The 22,738-nt window shown below is 34.1% G+C and overlaps 1 protein-coding gene across 5 annotated transcripts in view; it reads right to left on the bottom strand.

Moving 5' to 3' along the window:
• Hem (Nck associated protein 1 Hem) overlaps positions 1-22,738 on the bottom strand; it is a 244,909-nt gene that overhangs the window by 56,850 nt on the left and 165,321 nt on the right. For 3 of the 5 annotated variants that reach the window (XM_090373716.1, XM_090373719.1, XM_090373717.1), the window contains exons 24-26: positions 17,743-17,840; positions 12,740-12,833; positions 8,410-8,427 (exon numbers count right to left, since the gene is read on the bottom strand). In XM_090373716.1, coding sequence (XP_090229842.1) covers positions 8,410-8,427; positions 12,740-12,833; positions 17,743-17,840 — 210 coding nt within the window. The remainder of the gene's footprint in view (positions 1-8,409; positions 8,428-12,739; positions 12,834-17,742; positions 17,841-22,738) is intronic. The other 2 variants (XM_090373718.1, XM_090373720.1) reach the window with 1 other exon arrangement.

The raw sequence follows: 22,738 nt of genomic DNA, 5'->3' as shown, positions 1-22,738 counted from the left end.
GCATGAATTTTTGTAATTAGGTCAAATCAGCTTTTACAACACCAAATGTGGGCTACACAAAACTACATTTGATCTGTGGAAAAATTATAAGAAAAAAAAAAAACCTTGTAAAAACATCATTTATAAGAAATAAATGTCTCACAGGTCACCATTAAAGACTTAAAAATCCACCGGACACAGAAGCTGGTGGGAGGCAGGATAGATTGTAGTTCATAAAAATCCGCAGAAGACACCCAACACTTAATTTGTGTTTTGTTCACTTGGCATTTTCAGCCTTCCATTCCTTTTTTTCCTCCTCTTCGCCACCATGGTCACGGAAGAAGCTTTACATGTATGGTACTCGCGCACAGTAACAGTCGGGTGCCTCTGTAGCCAGGTGGGCAGGAGCAGCGGTGCACAGCACACGCTTCTTGATTAGACCGGGGTTCGAGCCCATGACCACCAAAATACGGAGGGTGCAGAAAGGTCAGAGAATGACCACCACATATCCCCGGAGCAATATAGCCTTAGTTGCTAATGTTCCTAAAAATCAAATGGCGAAGATAAAGAAAGCTTGCACGAGAAGCACGCAAAAGTAAATTTCGATGAAATTTACCGGTAAAAGTACTTTGCCATGATGGCATTTGTATTGTTGCTCACTTAGTAAACATACAGTGAGTGTATGTCAGGAGTAGAAATTGAATCCCACCCAAAGTGGAGGGGGTAACTTGACCTTTTTCTTTAGAATCACTGGTGGACTAGCGGATAAATTGTTTATTAAGTAAAAAAAAAAAAAAAAAAGGCAAAGGAAGCCCACAGGAGAAGCACGGCAAACGTTGAAAAAGTTTACCGGTGAAACTACGTTACGAACATTTTTTACGACGCCAGAACTTCCAATATGACTCTGTTTGTGATTCAATTAGTTAATTCAATTAGTGATTCTAAAGAAAAAAGGCCAGGTTACTCCCCCTCCACTTCAGGAGGGTTTCAAGCTCCTGTGGGATTCAACTTCTACTCCAGACCGATAACACCCACCGTCTGTTTACCGAGCGAGCAACAATACAAATGCCGTTACGGCAAAGTACTTTTACTGGTAAATTTCATTGAACTTTTGCATGCTTCTCGTGCAGGCTTTCTTTACCTTAGCCAACCAAATAACAAACAACAAACAGTAACAGCCACAAGATTAGCAGTAATGTTTGTGATCAAACAGTGTTCAGGATCACTAAATCACCAAAAATGGTCCTTGCAGTGGATGAACAATGGATAACTTCCAAGAAAACATTGAATAATCCATGATATGGTGAGTGAAGACCAGAAATTACACTACATAACAAAAATTCTGAACATTTATATTTAACTATTTCTTGTGGAACAACAGTGGCACTATTGTTATCTGAATAACAACAGTGCCACTTGTTTTTCTCTGTTATCATATTTTGGCAGCAATTGAAGGTTTATGTTTTTGTGACATTTACACATATTACCTATCGAATGATGAATCTGGTGGACAGAATAATTCAGATTACACCTCAGAAGCCTTTTCAAGCAGTCTCACACTCCCATAATCAGCTTGGATTAACTTAGCGAGAGACTTGGGTCTAACCAAATCCAATGCAGAACTCCTGATACTTTGTTTAACATGAGAATGGAATCTACTGGATCCCAGCTTCCACAGGCATAAAAAGGTGTCACTTATGCATATTTTTAAACTTTTGCAGAATCCCTGTGCTATTGTCTTTATTTGAGTGGCCTTTATGAAGGAATTGGTATTAGCCACAATCCAGGAGAGTGGCATCATTTCATAGACAGTTCAAGTAAACGTTTGAAAACTGTGTTGCTTCAGAATGGGAACAGACATCTACTAATTCCTGTTGTGCCAGGGGATGAAATAGAAAATTTTACAAAACAGAATGCTTGTTAATAAAAATATCTATATTATTTATTTTTTCATAATCACGTAAGTACAGTCAGACCTCTATATAACAAAATCGATTATTCCCTTGAAAAAATTTGTTATAAAGAAATTTGACCCTTTCAACAATGATGGGAAAGAATTATGTCTTAAAATATTTGGTTATTTTTTTTGTTGTATACTGGATTCTACTGCACACCGTTCATAAAAATGTTCACATTTGTTTAAACTTTAAACACTCAGATATATTTTCTGTTACATTTTCTTCCCACTGAAAGCCTCGATACAAAGTTTCAAATACTGCCAATATTTGTTTGGAAGGTTTAATATCATCATTCTTCTCTTTCTTGGTAATTCCTTTCTACTTCTCTCTTTCTCTCTCTCAGGGTAGCTTCAGAATTTTTTTTGACTGGTGCAGCATAAGCCTCAGGCTTCCTTGCACCATATGGATAATAAAAATAAATAAATAAATACATCTGACTCATCGTTGATATTGTCACTAGTTCTTTAAATACGCTCCAAAATGTTAGAGTCACTCGGATATTCAGCTACTATAACATCGTTATCAATTCCTAAAAATTTGTCAGGAACAATTTCTCCACTGATCAAATCTAGCTTGGAACTCTTCCCAAGATTGCTCAATGTCTTCTAGTAGTTCATTCCTCTCATCTCTGTTAATTAGCATTTTAGCAAAACCTACTTTTGCAAAACAATTCTTAATTGTTGTTTCCACCACATCTTGACTCCACTCTTTCGCCAACTCTGATATGAATATCCACAAATCTATAACAGAATCTACACAATTTTTTTCAGTATGCACATTCGGTAGTGCATTTTCAAATTCTTGATAATGCCTTGGTCCATTGGCTGCAGTTAAGATGAATTATTCAGAAGGAAGAAAACAAGCTTCACACGTGCAAGTTTTGAAATTATCGATTGAAGGTGGGCAGGGCGGTTGTCAACAATCAAAGCAATTTTTCCATTTCTTTTGTCATCTTTCTATCGAAATTTAAAATCCACTGCTCAAAAATTTCATTTGTCATTCAAGGTTTTTTGTTGTAGTCCAACTGTAATGACTTTATTCCTTTGAAACATTGGGGTTATTTACTTTTGCCTAATACCAAAAAGTTTCAGTTTTTCATTACCAGCCATATTTTCACCAACTAAGAGTGTAATTCTCTCCTTACTATTTTTACCACCTAAACATTTATCACCTTTAAAAGTTAGTGTCTTGTTCGGCAAAAATTTAAAAAATAAAAATGTTTCATCAACGTTGAATATGTCTTTGGACTTGTAGTCCTCCATAATTTTTTTCAAAATTGTTTCTTTCCAATGGGTATAGTCTTTTTCGATTGCAACTCCACTTTCATCAGAAATAACTTTTTTGAGCAAGCCCTAACATTCTTTAAATTTGTCCAGCCAACCAGAACTGGCTTGGAATGTTTTGTGCCCCAGAAAAAATGCATACTCCATAGCCTTTTCTTTTATTAATAGTCCTGATATTGATATCGACATGTTTTGGTCTCAAATCAACTTCACCCACTTAAAAACTTGTTCATCTACATCTTCCCAAAGGCATAATTCCACTCACTTCCGACTGGGTTACGTTTCCTCAACCAGTTTGAGAACTGAAACAGGGTTTTTCAGAATGGTTGACACTACTGGCAGGGACTTCAAATTTTAAAGTGATTTCTTTTTTTTTTTTTTTTTTTAATGCTGCAATCTACACTATTAAGCACTTCCACCTTTTCACACTACACTCAAGGATTTCCTATTAAACACTGTACGGTTACTTGCACAGCAGTTAAAACAAAGCTGAAATTAGGGACCACTTGTAGCTACCATGTAAACAGAGACAAGTGAAATTTAGTGAAAGTGTGGATGACTCATTTCTACGAAACAACAGATGAATTTCCGAGATAAAGGAAAATCATTCTCTCCTAATTCTCTAATAGGATGCTTACGGTAGAAAATAGGTTGGAAAGGGCCAATGCCTGCGTCGGGAATATGCCTCATCTTTGCCAATGGCTACGGACAGCTGACCAGCGGGACTTCTTGGCACAGTAGTGTATAAGTTGTATAGATTTTACTTCTTTTTAGCCATTGCTGACCCACTGCTGAGCAAAGGCCTTTCCCAAACTTTTCCATTTTTTCTTATCCCATGCCATGGTTGGCCAGTTTCCTCCTGCAGGGTTTTACAGACACCATTAAATTGTAAAATGTTTTAGCTCTTAATTCTTGGAATTAAAAGCTAAAGGGATTAATGCTTAATCCTATTAGCTCTTAATTCGTGCTTTCTACAGCATCAGCTTTATTGCCTAAAGGCCAGAGTTGCAAACAATGCGTACCCAGATCTCTGGAAATCAGTTCGTTATATGGAAATTTTCTTTGTTAAACAGAAATTATTTTCCTAAGTAATGGCCAAGGGGAAATCAAAAATTTCGCTATATGGAAGTTTGTTAAAGAGAGGTCTGACTGAATATGATATTACCCATGTGTATGTTCATGATGAACTGAAACAGTGTTCTGGTACACTGCAGTCTATTTTAACCTGGCTCTGTTTATATTAAGAAGACTATCAAAACACAAAGCATATATTAGAGAAGATCAAGAATGACCAGTATAAATGGGATATCTGTGGGGGAACTTCAAGATGCTGGGGTTCCTTCTAGGTTTGCAAGTGGTTTTACTAAATTTCATTGTTTTCTCTGTCTCTGGGACAGTAGGAAAGTAGATCACCACTATAGGAGAAATCTCCCAGAATTGAGTTGCAGCCTGGTGCACAAAATGTAGTAAACAAACCTTTGGTTTCAAGAAACAAAGTCTTGCTTCCACCACTCCATATCAAGCTGAGACTGGTCAAACAATTTGTGGAAGCATTTGATTCTCAAGGTGACACCTTCAAGCATATACAATCTGTTTCCAAAACTATTTGATGCAAAAGTGAAAGGTCACATATTTATTATTGCCCAAGTTAAACAGATGTTACTTTACAAGAACTGGAAGACAGAATGACAGATGCTGACTGAAATGCCTGAGAGCTATTTGTAGCAAATGACTTCCTTGATAACTCTGAGTGAAAATTATAAAGATTAGTCGACAATGCCTGCGTCGGGAATATGCCTTACCTTTGCCAATGGCTGTGGACAGCGGGACTTCTTGGCACAGTAGTGTATAAGTTGTATAGATTTTACTTCTTTTTAGCCATGATGTGTTGATCAACAATTATGTAAAAATAGGATGGTAGAATGTCAATCAAGCTCCATTACTTGCACTCTCATCTGGATTTTTCCAGACCAAATCTGAGTGATGTTAGTGAAGCGCATGGGAAGAGATTCTACCAGGATGTAGAGTCAATGGAGAAAAAAGGCACCAAGGAAGGTGAGATGAAGTTTAGATGGTAAACAATATATGCTTTTTGATTTAGAATAATCACATTAACTAACTACAAAAGACAAAGATGTTCAAATATACATTTTTAAAGAAATTATTTTGATTAACCCGAGAAGGGCTTGACTTTTTTAATTTGTGATTAACTTGTTGTTTACTTGTAGAAAAGGCTAATACTCTATTCTATAAAGAAGTTAAATATTGTTAATAATTCTGATATAATATTATTGCATATTTATTTTACTTTCATTTCTGGGCAAACCATCGATGCTATGAAAAAAAAAAAAAAAAAAAAAAACCACTAAGAAATGCAGATAAACAGAAGCTTTTTGTGTTACAGTGTTATCAGTATTATCAAAGGTCTCTGTACAACAGATCCTGCAGCTTCTGATGCCTGATAAAAAACATGATGCAAAACTTCCTCAAAATTGTAGGTGCATTACATAGATCCAAAAAAAATTTTGGCAAAGATTTTGTAACAAAAGATGAGACATGGGTTGACTACTATCAGCCTAAGTCAAAGCAACAGTCCAACCAATAGAAACATCTGTGTTCATAGCTTCCAAAAAAGGCAAAACCAGTTCCACTGGCTGGAAAGGTAATGACAACAATCTTTTCAGATTCCAAAGGATGGGGACTACATTCCAATCAAACTGTAACATGCAAATACTATGCTAACCTATTATGTCAATTATGAGATGCTATCAAGTCTAAAAGAAAAGGAATGCTGAGAAAAGCTACCTTTTCACCCCAGACTATTTCATTTCACAACATCAGCAACCACAACAGCAAAAACCAATATGCATTAGTGTGGGTACAAATGGCTGCCACATCCTTTATTTACCAGATCTGGCCTCACCAGACTCCCTTTTTTCCCCCCAAACTTAAATTTCACTTGGCTCAGTCCAGCCAAGTGAAATTTAATGCTTCCACTCAGCCATGAAAGCATTTTTTCCCAGGCCTTGAAGAATAATTCTACAAAAGTTGTGGGATTTCAGCTGCATTGCAGGAACAAGTGTGTGTGTGTGTGTGTGGCTTCAAGACTATACTGAAAAATAATACACAATCATGAGTCTGCGACTTAACAGTGAGGCTGCAAACTTTTCAGTACCCTGTGTTATATAAAGATCAGTTTCCATATAATGTTTCCTTTAAAATGCTAATTAAACCTACAATGTTAATTAAATAAAAATTCTAATTCTATACCCTTCCCCCCACACAAACGAATTGCATACACGTATCAACTGGAATTATGCAAACCCTCTGGTAGCATCTATGCATTCATTCCATAAATAAACATCTCCATAATCAAAATAGACTTCTGGCTTCTATTATTAATTATACTTAATTATGTGTCCATATATCTTTGTTTTTCCATATAACATTCACAATTTTTCTTTTTGTAAAAAAAAGCAGCTGTTTAAAAACAGAACTATGCATTTACAAATAGAAAAATTCTGCATTTACAGTTCAGCATTATAGTTTATAATTCATAGTATTCAGTTCAATGTTTATAATTTCTTGCAGTTTATATACATTTTTTACTGTATTCTCACACTAAAATTTTATTCGATTTCATTTATAGTTATGTCCAATTCACTCTTTCTTAAAGAATTTAGTTATTTTGGCTTCTATAAGGTTGCCAAAAAGCTGTTCCAAATTAAACAGTTACAGGAACACTCTGAGGCATGTTTTATGAAGAGGCTCCATGTTTATATTAGGTTGATTAAGTCATTAAGTTATATATACAAGTATATACAGAGACTGCTTTGCCAAAATATACCCCCTTTTCCCAAACGAACTGCATTCATTCCATAAATTCACTCCATTAAAAACACAGCTCACAACCAATATTCCATTTCGCAATGGACAGAACATGTAATATTAGCAAAAATTAAACATTATATTAACATTAAAAGCTGAAGTTTGATAGGCTAGGGCATCTATAACAATAATAACCAGAATCATCAAGCTATTCAAAAGTTTATGAAGAATAAACTCTTGGATGATAGCCAATCACAGGGCTGATGTCTCCACTGGAATCTTGTTTTTCAATTTGGAATGGAAACAAATGGTGTTTAGCTCACAGTTAATGACTAACAAATCTACCAAATATTGATCCTTGGCATGTGGTTCAGAGTGACATGGTTGATAATGGCCCATGATGATGTTACCACAGTGACTGGATGACAGATAAATTTCAGTTTACAATATTACAATATGTTATTCCCTCAAAAATGATGGGACCTACAATGTTGTCTCTATTGTGCAGGCTATCAGAGGCCCAACAATGCTGCAGGAAACTATTATATGTATTGAATGTTTCCTCAGATGTCTAAACAAATTACAAACATATCTGCAGCAATTCATTTGCTACCCTGATTGAGATAACTGCTGCTTCCAGGATAATACACTATACACATATGATGCTCATTCAATGCTTTATTTCTACCTGCTTAATAGTAGTGGTTATCTTGGTCAGGCAGAAATAAAGCAATGAAGGATGCAGATGATCTGTTATTGTTTAAATACTGCAGGAATGTTTAGCCACAAGACCAATTTCTCACAGTGCTAATCCACTACTACACAGATCAAGACAGCAAATTTCAGGATGATTGTCACCATCTATCACAATAAATGTGCATGTTAATAACATTTCAATGATATTAGCCAGAGCAATCCCTCCCCCCGATCTCAACCCCATTAAACATCTATGGGGTGTATGAAGTAACACAGATCTGCTCATTATTAATGAATGAGCTACATGTGCATTATTGCGAGAATAGAGCAATATCATGCTGGTTATCTTCCATATACTTGCTGAAGTCACGAAGAATTCAGGCTATTAACAAAGTTATGGTGCTCTTGCCTAATACTGAGTGGAGTGATTTCTAACATTTTGGCCAAGCAGTGAATGTAAGAACATCATTAGTGAAGTTGCATGCATAACTTTAAGATTACTCTGGGGATTTTATAAAATATACAAATGATGCATTGTCTCTATTTATATACACTCCATTCTCTTGCAGTAAACTAAAGGTAATGTTAAAACAGTGTTAAACGGTAGTGCAAGCAGGCATACAGAGGTGCCAAAAACAGTATCAAAAATATAATAGTCCCCTTACTTTGGGCCATCTTCGGTCCTATATGCATGCAAAGGAAAAGATTAGACAGTAAGAAACTGCACATTATAAAAGCAAAAATAATTATCTACAAAGCAGATATAACTAGAAAATAATATATATTAATTACATGACATTTTGAAATAAGATTTTTATTTTATGATCTGTATCAAATTATAATAATAATCCATTATAATACAATTCATTATATCACAAATTGAGTAAAGTACAAATTAAGTAATTTGTAGTTTACCCAATACTCTCTACAACGAATAATGGTTTCAAGTTTCTTATATTATTTGAAATTCCGTCATAAGTTATTTAGTGTTGGAGACAGAGAGAAAGTAGGTAATGAAACTTCCTTTGGAACACCTATTTCACTTGGTGAAGTAAGCACTCCTAAGAGGACCAGCGAGGTGAGGCTTTTAAAATATCAAAAGTAGAGCAAAGTGTGAAAAATACTTCTTATGCATCATAATTACAGTGACAGTTAATGAAATTAAAACTGCTTTTGAATTTCCTGATTAATACAATCCAGTGAAAAACCATTACTTTCATTACCTGTAAAAGAAAGCACCAACAATATTCACACAATATGTTTAAAAAAATACATGCATAGTTTCGAAAGTAAAAGTACTTTTTATAGCATAAAAAAAATTATTTTCCAAATGTTTTTTCTCCATTTGGACTTACTATTTTAAAAATATTCCAAGTGCCCTGAAATGCCACCAGAAAGAAACAGCTTGTATACTTATTATTATTTTTTTGTAGAGAACATAAGAACTTTTTCTAATAGCATTTTTAAAATGATACTGTTAAGTGAGTGCATCAGTTGTCTGTAATGTGAATGGGTTATGTGGGAAATATCCTACTCATAATAAACAGTTAATTCCTTAAAAAAAAAAAAAAAAAAACCTTTCAGAACCTCCATAACTGTGTGGGGTAATTTCCAACACTTTAAAAATTTGTAATGCAGGCACAACAACAGAAATATCACTGCAGTTTGTTTTTCTGATCCAAAACTACCACGAGAGGGAAAAATAATGATTAATGTTTCCACTTAATCTTTATCACCAAAACAAATTTTTGGCAGATAGGTGAAACCATCAGCTAGCATGTTCATCATCTGACAGTTACTAACAGTGATGTGTTGAAATACTTGTGGTATGTAAGGATAAAGGACAAGAAATTCTCTCAGAACTTTTAGTTTATTTCCTTTCTCCATATTCTTACTGCAACAGTAGTAGGCCATCCCTGGCTTTCCCCCCCTTTGCATTTGGTATCAGTAATCTTTCAGTAACATTCATGAATGAATGTACCTACTTGGTGGATCTTTTTTTGTAGTCCTTTCTTCTCACTGAACAATAATCACAGATTGTGTTATGATATGCGAGTACACAAAATTCCTTTCTCAGGCTGAGATGCCAATTTCAAGAGCAAACAATTAGAATCCCAAGAAGAAGAAAATGACAACTGTCAATCAAGTGTTCACAAGTGGAAAAAGGTTGAGAACTACTGGTTGATTGATTGGTTGAATTTTTATGGTGCATCAGCAGCTTAGGTCATAATATACCAAGTTGTGAGAACTACTGTTTTAGAGGAAAATTGAAAGATCAATACAAAGAATTTCCTAATAAATTAATAATTTTTATGAAGAAAGAATAGTATAAGTCATGACAGCTTCATGATCTTCACGTGAACGGAGCAAAATTTGGCTGTGTGTCCCAATGCAAGATTATACAATTAGTATAACTTTTGCATCTGTTGAGGTGAATTAGGAGTCATAGAAAATTAGATAACATATTGATAATAACAGAATTTATTAAAAGTTTTACATACAATACGAATAAAATTACCAGATATGCTATAATAAGCATCTAAGTATGTGTTGACCACTGTGTGTTCAACCTACTGCATATTCAATTCTTTAAGTAAATGTGATGTGACATTCTGTTTGATGTAATATCAAACAAAATGGCTAATTACTATTGCACATGAGGCCGGAAACCCTAAAGAGTCAATATGTACATATGAAAGCCATATGAGCGAAGATCAAACTAGAGTTTGATTTCTGGACTGTCCTAAGAATGAAATGAAATGACATCTACAGGAAAATCAATTTCGTCTTATTGCAAATACAGTTCAAGCTATCAATAAATGTAACTAGTTATAGAAGTATGATACTAACTTTTTCCAGTCCCATTGAACTCCCATTGAAGGAGACAGTGTTCATAAAAAGAATGAAATTACTTTTATAACACTGTCTTCTTCAGCAAAAATTTCAAAATTTTGGCAACAGGGAGAACATTAATTTGTTCTTTAACATTTCATGTTTTAACTGAACTAAAAATAAGGTAATTTCCTTGCTAGCAACAAAGCTTACTATGGCCATAAGGCATAAGTAAAATTTTTTTTAAAACTGTGTATATCTTATGGACAGTTTACCTGAGTGTGTACAGGATGAAATAACTGAGTTTACAGAAGAGTGACTAAGTCAGCTACCATAAGATTTCTATTATATCAACAGGAAATGTTCACTTCAATCTGAAGAAGGGAACTGAATGGGAATGAACCTTTTCATATGCACAACATCTACATATAACTCCCAAAACAAAAGAAACATATCAATAGCAGTGCCACTGATATGAATCTTACAAATTGCCATTTTGTTGTTTTCAGGTAAAAAATGGAACTTGCACAAATTAAAATGACAGGAAGTGTAATGGCTTTCACAAAAATCAAAAGATAGTGGCAAGCTACACTCAGGAGATATGTAGTATTGGACTCCAAAACAAATTAAGAATTATAATATGAAGTTGATCATCACAAGTTAGCATTAGTAGAGGCATATGATGCAAGGAAGCAAGCTTATACAGCATCAGCCAAAAAAAAACCCCTCCCATTTCATCCTCCATTAATTCCAAATGCCTGTCTAGCTCAGCCTTAAATTTATTTAGGCTATTAGCTTCCACAACAAAATATGGAAGCCTGTTCCACCAATCAACTACCTGCTGGCTAAAGGCAAATTTCTGCACATTTATTCTACAACTATCTTTCCTCAATTTGAAACTGTGCCCCCTCAATTTGCAGAACTTAAGCCTTTCTTGGTAAGAGCACCCCTTTGTTCCCATCACCAATCTTGTTGCCCTTCTTTGTACTCATTCTAGCAACTCTACATTCTTCCTCAATTTGAAACTGTGCCCCTCAGATTCTTAGTCTGAGCAAGACGAAGAATCCCATCAGCATTCAGCTTGCTCAACCTATTCAAGGCCTTATACACCTCAATCAGATCATCTCGCAGGTGCCTACTCTCCAGGTGCTGAAATTTGCAGAACTTAAGCCTTTCTTGGTAAGAGCACTCCTTTGTTCCCCTCATCAACCTTGTTGCCCTTCTTTGTACTCGTTCTAGCAACTCTACATCCCTCCTAAAATGAGGCCTCCAGACCTGTACACCTTGCCTTGTATAACGGGATTATCACCTCCCTGTCCCTGCTAGCAAAATTCCTATGTATCATTGACAAGACTCCATGACCTGCCCTGGAAATTTCTGTCAGCAGTCCAAAAATTTATATGACAAGTTACACAAGACAGAAGAATGAACCAATTACACAGTCTATACTGTCCTGAAAAAAAAAAAAAAACTGCAGCAAAGAGCAGGAAACCTTATTTTGTCCAATAACTGTTTATGGAGGACTGAAATATGAATAATGCATGAAATTTGCTTAGAAAATTTCATGCATTATTCGTTTTTAGGAAAAGAGAATTAATGCTGATCTGTCCCATAACATTCATTGGTCAGAGAAAGTAGTGTGCATGCTGAAGGATTCATAAATTGTCACAACTCCCTTACTGGGAAGATTATGATCCAGAAGTGATAGCAGAAAATATATAATTTATGCCAAGAATCAGGTTTGTTTGGCCTGACCACAACACACTTTTAGCCTGTATTAAGGAACAATGTGAAAGTTGATTGCTATCTGCATCTTGATACATATACAATTTGTGAAAATAGGTTATTTCATAATATCTTAATATGAGCTCATGAAGCTATCATGAAGTTTAATTCTTACACAGATACCTCAGCAATAAACTTTATATCACTTTTTTTATAAATAATGTTAAATTGCTAAATATTCTTTAAAACATAATTCTCAAAGAAAAATAAAGCGGTATGATAATACCAAATTCAGAGATATATATAAAAAAATCAAAGTAGATATATGGAAGAAAACTGATAAGAGAAAATAAACTGAGCACAAAATATACAATACATGAAATCTAACATTGTATTTAATTAACATGATAAAAGAAAATTATGAATGAGAGTACATACGCTGTAACCTTCGAAAAAGTTCCCTCATTTGTTCTGGCTTATCATAATTGGATCTCAAAGCCATAAGTATGTCTTTGTTCATAACAACAAGTTTCTGTCAACACAAAAATAACATTTTAAATAAAGTACACAGCTCAAAGTGCATTTGTTATATATTAAGTTTTGTTTTTTTTTAAAAAAGTAGAATATTCTAATTCATGCTGAGAAATAGTAGGACAGAACATATCAGCAAAGCTTGACTGGCAACTGCTACACAAACAGAAAACAATATTTCATCAATGGAATCACAGACAAAAATTAATGTACTTCATTTCGTTCACATGCACACAAGAAAAACTTGATAGATGCCCAGCTTTGCAATGAATGTACTACAACAGAATGTGAGCAATTGCAAGAATTACATTAAAATCTTTACAATGCCATACTCATGCCATATTTTGATGCTTACACAATCAAAACAACATATAAATATCACTCAAAATGTTTTATTTTCACCTATGCACAAACTTTCAAATAAGCAGGTCATTCATTAATTACAGTGTGAACAATATCCATGGGAAAATTGGTACACTACTTACTTCAGAAACTGTGAGACTTTGATACTGAAGTACTTTTCATGAAACTTTATCTAATGGCTCAAATAAAGATTTAGAGAACAATATGAGGCATCAATGAGTTCAAGAATATAATTTGCGCACCAGTTAAGTATATAGAGTCCACCAAATATTGTTTCATTCAGAGTTTTCTATCTTCTCTAGAATGACTTGTTGGTATAATTTTGCACTTTCTATATACCTTTCCCACTGAAATACATTCAGCAAGACAGTCATAGAAAACTTCCCTCCTCACCATTATTTGCTCTTCGTGATTCACCGGCATTTAAGGGCTGCCATATTTTTTGTGGATTATTTGAGCATTTCCCAAGCAATGTGAGCACTAATTTGTTTGTTGAACTGTTCTTCAACAGTTAAGATTTTTCATCGAAAACAGGTAATATTGTAATGTCTGTTGTAAATGTAAAGTACAGAAGTTTTTACTCAGGGTCTCCAGATTTCTCTCAGGGATGCACTGAGCACATACTCTGCAATAAGCCTTCATCATTAAATTAGATCTAATTTAATTAGTCAATCTTTCCTTTGGCCATTCCTCTTCATTATCAGGGCTAACAGTGGGGAGAGGAAGCATTGATAATTAAAAATGTCAAGATTATCGAAAATTATTTGGATTACCTGGCTTTTTTGATTATCCGTTATCTATAAACATTTTATTGCATGCATCAGTTTTTTTTTTTTTTTTTTTTTTTAACTCTTGATAACACATACTGTTAGTATTAACTTTCCAGCAGATAAAATTAAAAATTAATTTGATTAGATTGGCATTTTGATGCCAGTGTGTTTTTGACTTTTGTTATACATTTACTACTAAATGCTAAATGGAATTCTTAAATTGAATTAGATTTTTATTGTATTGCAATTACTGACCAGCTGACACCTGTTCATGCTGGTTTGTAAGAAAGGTGAAATTACAGATGCTAATTGAGAATAGTGCTCAAAGAAATATCTGTGGAAAAGGTATGCAGCAGAAATCTGTCTGTGTGATAAAAAGTGAGTTTAGAAGAGAGAGAGAGAGAGAGAGAGAGAGAGAGAGAGAGAGAGAGAGAGAGAGAGAGAGAGAGAGAGAGAGAGAGAGAGATCATTAGTTAACCCAAATGCTCTTATTTGAGTAGCTGAGGAACTTTACAGAGGCTTGGGGGGGGGGGTTCACTTCAGATGCAGAAACATTTTTATGTAGGGTGGATCTGTACAAAGCTATCAATTATTTAGAAGAAAAGTAATATTGAAGGCAAAAGACAGATTTTTTTTTTTTTTTTTTTTTTTTATGTGCAAGAAACAACATTTCTGATATACCAAGAAAGAGTAGAAGTTTTGTCTAGAAATCTAAGCACTGTTGAAGACAGAAGTGGTAGGTGCTTTTGTTTTGCAAGAAATAAGATGACGTAGCTGAGTGGTCATGAGAAAGAGTACAGTAGCATCCACTCTTTGAGTGGACTGGGATTCAAGATTTGATTTGATTTGATTTGATTTGATTTTAGATTTTATTGGCGCATTAGCAGCTTTGACTATAATGCGCCAAGACCAGGTCATATATATAAAAAAATTTAAATATTCATTGATCTAACTAGTTAGGTCACCATGTCAAAATATATAATAACAAAGGTATAAAAGATAAATCAATAGAAAAGCACAATAAAATGTAAATTTTATATACCAGTAAAAATGTTTATTGATTTTAAAAAGCTAAAAACAGCAGACACATGGTCATTGTCAGATAAAATCAGACTGAGTGTATAAGGCTCAGCCAGATGACTAAAAACGGTAAAATGTAAATCACGTTCGTGTCTAAAATGTGGACACACGGTTAAAATGTGATGAATTGTTAAAATGGTGCCACAGTTCTCGCACATAGGACAGTGCCCTCAGCAGAAAAGCATGTGTAAGATGGCTGTGTCCTGAAGGGATTCAAGCCTGATTGCTAAATACGATTAATGTTTGTATTGATTATTTATTGTAAACTCCTCTGACCTGGTGGTTGTGCCGGAGTATAAACAAGGACATAGAACTGGGTTGCAGAAAGATTTTGGTAAAGTTTTCTTTTCCCCACTGAAGAAAAACATTTAAAGAACTGGTGATAGCAGATTTGAGAAATTGTAGTTGCTTGTGCAGAGCAAGGTTTTTTCACAGTGAAATGTAGTACATTATCTCCAGCAAAGCTATGTATGCAGTTTTTAACATACAAGAGGAAAAGAGGGAGCAAAGAAACAGAACCCTGAAGAATTCTAGCATGAATGGAAGAGTTAGACAACAGAACTCATCTATCATATACAGTCAGTAACCAGAGAGTCAGATGGTTACCGAACTGAAAAAATTGGAAGGCAGACAATAAGATGGATGCTTGCTTGTTCTTTGTCCCAAAGAAAAATTAAAAGGCTTAAAAAAGTCGAGCAACTGTTCCAGTATCTCCAAATTTATCCAGTGATTTATCCAGTAATATACAGTGATCTTAATTACATATGACATTTTATTGTAAAATTTCATTTTTTTTAACTGTACATAGTCTTTTACTTTAAACAGTGATTTTAATTACTGTACTTAATACAAAGAGTAATTTTATTTTATGCATGGATTTTAGTTAAATTACAGTTGTGGACAGTGTCTTATAGATCCTATAATGTATCATCTACTTTTCTCTCTCTCTCTCTCTCAGGGTAACTCGGGAATTTTTTATTTTTTTTTATTTTGGCTGGTGCAGCATAAGCCTCAGGCTTCCTTGCACCATATAGCTAATAATAATAATAATAATAATAATATTTGCCTGAATATAAGCTGCCCTCTCCCCAAATCAATGCTCAAGATCTGGTGTAGATGCATAGTTCTTTATTTTTACAGGTAAAACATCCAAATCAACAACTTTTGGACCAGGTAATAGTTCCCCCCCGCCCATTTATCTGCTTTCTGGACAACAAATTTCAAGCATGAACTATCAAATAAAACGTTAAAATATGATTACATACAGGTAAAAAGAAAACACTTGGAAACTTGTGCAGTGGGCAGCATGAGTGGATGATTAATTTAATGTTTATTACATGTTGTGACTATGTTGTAGACAGAAAAAAAAATTAATTCCACACAACCAAGATAATATTTCACAACTGTAATCAAACATACATTTTTCTAGCTGTTCTAAAGTGATATCAAATTGGTGTAGTTCATGCAAACATGTTGCTGTTGCAAATTACAGTAAGCTGCTTTAATTTGTAAGGGAAAGCTATACCTTAGTTAAAAGAATGTCATCTTTTTGCATGGATTTTCCCTTTAACATACATGTGCAATTTATACATAATAAACAAATATAATGATTATTTTAAAGTACAGATTGCATACACTGGGTTGTATGATCAGTAAAAAAGTAAAGTAAAGTGCAGCCATTATTAACCCACTGCAGGATGGAAGCCTCCTCAACAATTCATGCTGAGGGAAATGGACCATAATCTGCCACACTGGTCCAGTGCAGGTTGGCAGATCGACCGTATTCAGCAGTCAGGGGCTTGAACCCCAGTCTACTCAAAGAGCGTGTGCTACTGCACTCCCGCTCCTGCCCACTCGGCTACGGAGGCCTTTATGATCAGTAATCACAGAAAAATTGTTATCTTTCTCATACTGACTAAATAATTAACACATTAATTATCTGCTCACAAATGTCTACTACAATAAAACTAAAAGATTCTTAACATTTTTAAATGAGAATTATGAAAATCCAATAATGCTAATAAGAGTATCCAACTAAAAATTCCTGTTTAATACTGAAGTTCTATCTTGTATGGATACTTTGAACCCATTTAAGTCAAAATGGATGCATTTTGAGCCCATGCACCTGTCTATAAGCAGTATTACAATGCTGTAACAGGCAATAATATTCTATCAGTTGCATCACTATGTACAACAATTTTATTCTCGCCTCAGTGATGAGGTGAGAATAAAAATATTCTCCAAAGAATTTTTCATTATTAGTTGTGTATCCATTTCTTTCTTCTTCATTACATAAAAGTTTTTAACTGAAAAAAAAAAAAAAAAAAAAAAATTCCGTAATTTATGCAAACATGTAAGATAAAACACATTCTTGCATGAAGACTATTCTTTAAAAGAAATGTTTCCAAAGTAGTTCACTTTTAGGTAAAATTAATAATGTACAAAAATAAGACTCCAGCTCTATCAGGAAATGTAAAATATGGTTAAGAAAACCCATTTTTGTAAAACTGTCTTCTATTTATAATCAATGTTCTTTGTCATATATTTTCCAAAGAATATAACTAATGATAAGCTCCAGATTTAATGTGCAGATGGCTTTTCAATTTATTTTTTTTTCAGAAAATTGTGAATTTAATAATGTACACGAATTCAGCAATATATATTTCAAAGAGATGAATAGTAAAAAAAATTTAATACCTTTAATTCTGTGACTTGACTGGCAATGTGCCACATTAGACTTTCATTCAAATATTTCATGCCATATGGTCCTATGAGCTCTGCTAAGGCACATAGTTCTGAAATATATACACATATACAGATAAATATTAATACTGCACTATTTAAATAGAATATGAGATAAATAATTTTCCTTCCAATTATTGAATTAATCTAACAATATTTTGATGAAGAGGCATTTGGTAAATTCCTTAATTTATCTTGAAATATAAAATGCAATTAAGATTTTTTTTAATATAAAAACTTAGTTTTTGATGAACATTAACAGCTCACACAACCATCCCCAAAAAAAGTAATTTATGGTAAAAAAAAACCCCTCATTCTGTAAAAATTTCTGAAATCCTAAGAGAAACTGAAATTTAAATGCATCTAAACAGAAGAAACTGAATTATCAAATGTACAGGTAACCCTCGTATAACATGGTAGTTAGGTTCTATAAAATCTCGTGTAGTGAAAAACCCTGTTATACAGGACTAAGAACCAGCACAAAAGGGGGTTTACAATCCAAAGGCTAAGAAAAATATACCATTTTTTTTATAACTATCAGAAACTTAATTTTCACTAAAACTAGTAATAACTGAACAAATTTCTTACCAACTGTGATACATATATGTCAGATAATGTACGGTCATTTAATTTTCTTCCTCTTCATCGCTGCTAAGCACAATCAAACGAGAATGTTTTCTCTGTTGCAGAATATCTTTATCTTCTGCAGCATTTAGATTTTGTGTATCTTCTGTTTGCTTTTTACATGGTACGGAGCTAAGCATGTTTGAAGTTCCCTTTTGAACTTTGTGTTCCTTTCAGTCGAAGGATCTGTATTCAAAAAATAGGATTCTAATTGCTTGGCTAAGTTTGTGCCTTCCCGTATGTTTTTTAGTGTAAAATTTGAAACTTCAGAATTTTCATCTGCGCTATCATCCTCTCAATTGATTTGGTTTACCTCCGATGCCATTTCCACCAAATCTACTTTTCCAGCCTCTTTTTCTACCAGTAATTCTTGAACGTATTCAGTAGTCATACCATGAAAACCTTCCCCTCCTACGGACTTAGCAAGTTCTACTATCACACCAATTCTGTTTTCTGCCAGTTCGATCATATTTCCTGAATGAACTGACTCTGGCCATACATTTTTTCAAAATGTGTTTAATGTTGATGATTTTACTTCTTTGAGCGATAAATATGATTCCAATACAGTCCACAATTGAAAATGTTTCCATGCCTCCATCACTTCAATAGATTCTGAATCAATTTTTTCCAAAATCCATTGTAACAATTTTCTGATGTAATGAGTTTTAAAGGTAGATATAATGCCTCGATCTAATGACTGAATTAAAGAAGTTGTATTAGGTGGTAGGAACATTATTTCAACGTTCGATGACTTAAATCTTTCAGATTGCCTGGCATGTTATCCAATAGTAATAAAACTTTTGAAATCTAGATTTTTCCACTTTAAATAGTTTTCCACAACTGGCACAAAACAATTCAGAAACCATCCTTTAAATAAATCAGCAGTTACTCAAGCTTTTTTATTTGCTTTCCAATATAATGCATTTTTATTTACACCTTTCATTGCACAAGGATTAGAGGAACTATAAACCAACACAGGTTTTATCATGTAATCTCCTGCTGCGTTACTGCACATAAGTAATGGTACACGATCTTTTGATGCCTTAAAACCTGGTACAGTTTTCTCTATTTTGAAATAATTATTCTGTTGGGCATTTTTTTCTCCACCAAAGGCCTATCTCATCAGCATTGAAAACTTGATGTGGTGTGTATCCCATGTTCTTATATAATTTTTTGAAATTCCTTTGCATACTTCTTGGCAGCTTCATTATCAGCCGACACACTTTTCTCTTGAATTTTTATGTTATGTAATGAGAAGCAGTTTTTAAATTGCTCAAACTAATCTTTATTGGCCACAAACTCCAGGTTAACAGAAGATGCTCCATTTTTTTTTAAGTGGTTATAAATTTTTAGTGCCTTTTGTTTAATTACATTGCCGTCTAGTGGGATCTGTTTTTTTGCTGCTATTGTCAATCCAAATATTGAGTGTTTTTTCCATTGTCTCAATTATTGGTGCTTGAGAACAAGCTGTCATATTTGCAGAAATGAAAGATCGTGGAGCAACAGCAGTTCTAATTTTCTGTTCATTTTTCTTTATGGTCCGGATTGTTGCTTCATTTAAATTTAAACCTTCTGCAATGTATGATATCTTTCTCCTTTTTTTAAGACGATCAAAATTTGTATTGTTGATTCTAGAGAAATAAAGTTTATTTTGAGTGGTGTTTTTTACTTTCCTAAGGCATAATTTAGGGCTGGAAATTCACAACGAAGAAATTATTCCGATATGGTTCTTAAGAACAAAGTTTAGTAATACATACCCAGAAAAATTTAGAAACAATAAATAAAAACTAAAATAACCTTACAGAAATCTTAAAAGTCACGAAATTTACACTTTGAAGTCACAATTTTTTATGATTTGAACAAGCCCAAGTTCAATAGCACAGAACCTAATGAGGATTTATGGACAAAATAAAATAAGAGGATGTCCCAATATTTTTTTTTGCATAACAACTAGCAAGTCAACAGTGGGGATTCACAAAAAAAAAAATAAATAAATAAAAGTAACGAAAAATTACATCCAACATAATAGCAGGGTTTTCCTTCACAAAAGCTCAAAAATACCGCGTTATGCAAGGTTTGCCGCAATTCTCTAAGTGTGTTAGAGAAAAAACCGAGTACTGTGTTGTTTGTTATTTGGTTTTTAGGAGCATTAGCAACTAAGGCCATATTGCTCTGGGGATATGCGGTGGTCATTCCCTGACCTTTCCGCATTCTCCATATTTGGTGGTCATAGGCTCGAACCCCAGTCTAATCAAGAAGCGTGTGCTACGCACTGCCGCTCCTACCCACCTGACTACGGAGGCACCTACTGTGTTGTGCGAGAATTGCTGCAATTTATCAATCATGTTAGACCAAAACCGTGTTGTTGAAGTACCATATTATACGGGGGTTGCCTGTACTTATACATGTGTAATAGTTACAAAGAGGTCCAAACTTCTACTTCAAGGGGAAAAAATTTAAACTCTGCATTCTAGTTTAAATTCTGTGCTATGCTGACAGAGATAGTCCTCAGAGCAAGTAACATCAAATGCAAACACAGAGGTTCAGAGACTCACCAAGTAATAAAATTGATTCCCTGTAAAAGTCATTAACTATACAAACAGTGTATAGTAAATGAGTTTTTTATCCACATCTTGTTCCCCATTGAGTGATTGGTAAAACAGTGGGGTAAACTGATATGGCAAAAGGTTTCCTGCTTATAGCAGCTAGTACTATAAAAGAGTAACTAGCCTGCACAGTGCTGTTGCATATAAAATTTAAGTAGCAGAAATTTTTTTTTTTTTAATTTTAAGTGTAAATATTGTTCTTCACCGGAGGAATGGAAATAGTAACGAAATTCCAGGTACAAATAAGGTAGTAACTTTTAATGGAACATAGGTACAAATTAAGGTAAACTAAATGAACAGAATAAATTAAATCAAGTAAAATAAAATAAAATAAAATAAAGTAGCTTTCAAGTTTGAGGGACTCTTCACCAGCTTGAACATAAACATTATTAAGATACAAAGAATGCCCAGGTGTGGTTATGTAAGGCAAACAAAGTGTGACATGAGTGCAAGCAACAATTACTAGTTAGAACTAGATGCTTGTAGCTGCGAATGTAGGGTGTGTGCACATGGGGCACATGCCAACGTTTATCACATTGCAGGATAACTGCCTCCATGATTGGATGTATATGCATGCCTCTTTTGCAGTTAAAAGTATTATGGCAACCAGATATATGGAGTGATTCAAGCCATACACATTGATGGTAATTGTGCGAGTGGTCAAAAATTTCGATATAACGGCATAGGTCAAGATCATGTTGAGAAGACCAATAGTGCTCTGCAACCACGGAGTGCTTGGATTCGGCAGATCAGATGGCTCTCTCACGTTCTGAGATCTGACCATGGAGCCTACTGGAGGATTCCCCGATGTAGCAATTACTGCCCTCACAGCAGGCAATGCGATACATGGAGCCGCTGCATAACAAGGAGGGGACGGGCATTTTTATCCTCGAAGGAAGGGATCACAGTTTTTTACCGGGGAGCTGTAAGCATTTTATCTGGTGAGCCCGTAGAATCTTAGAGAGGCATTGTGAGATGCAGGGTAATAAGGTATAAAGGTGGTCGAAATCGTGTCATCATTGTATTCCCATTCTTCTGGTGAAGAACATTTATACTTACTATGGATCGTGGAGCAAGAGGCCTGTTTAATTTTTTAACTTTATTTTTTTGGCAGTCCCAATCATTAAAAGTTTATGAAGTAATGAACATTAGTAGAGATTCTATATATATATATATAATGAAACTTTTCTTGCTGACACTGGATTTGAACTATAATTTTAAGTGAGCATATATGAAGAGGAAGAATAACCTTCAATTCACCCTTGGGCTAAAGTTGAATAAAAAGTGTAAAAAAATTAAAGTAATCCAATGAGAAATGAGAAAATATAGAATTCTACACCTTTCAGCTTGCTAAAGTGATGGTCAAAATATTCAATTTAACTTCAGGGAAAATCATTTCTGAGGGTTGGCATTCAACAAATAAATGATCATTTGTTCAAATTTTTTATAATATTAAATGTTTTTGATGTATGCTAACTATTGCATCACTTTCCATGCTACACATGGAAGATGTGTAGCATGGAAAGCATTTAAAGCATGGAAGATGTGTAGCATTTAAAGACATACACAACTCACATATAAATTTTGTATATCTGGTAGTAAATAAGACAATACTACAGCTTTTTCAATGGTTATTTGAATTATTCCATGATCAAAGATGGAACTCAATTCCAAAGATCATGAGACGATTGCACCAAGAATTACATTTAGTGGAAATATTA

The sequence above is a fragment of the Mastigoproctus giganteus genome, chromosome 5 (genome assembly GCF_048544385.1).
Source record: "Mastigoproctus giganteus isolate SK-2022 chromosome 5, ASM4854438v1, whole genome shotgun sequence".
In the NCBI taxonomy this organism is placed as follows: domain Eukaryota; kingdom Metazoa; phylum Arthropoda; class Arachnida; order Uropygi; family Thelyphonidae; genus Mastigoproctus; species Mastigoproctus giganteus.
The sequence above is the reverse complement of the archived record's forward strand: the minus strand, read 5'-3'. Positions and strand labels throughout refer to the sequence as shown.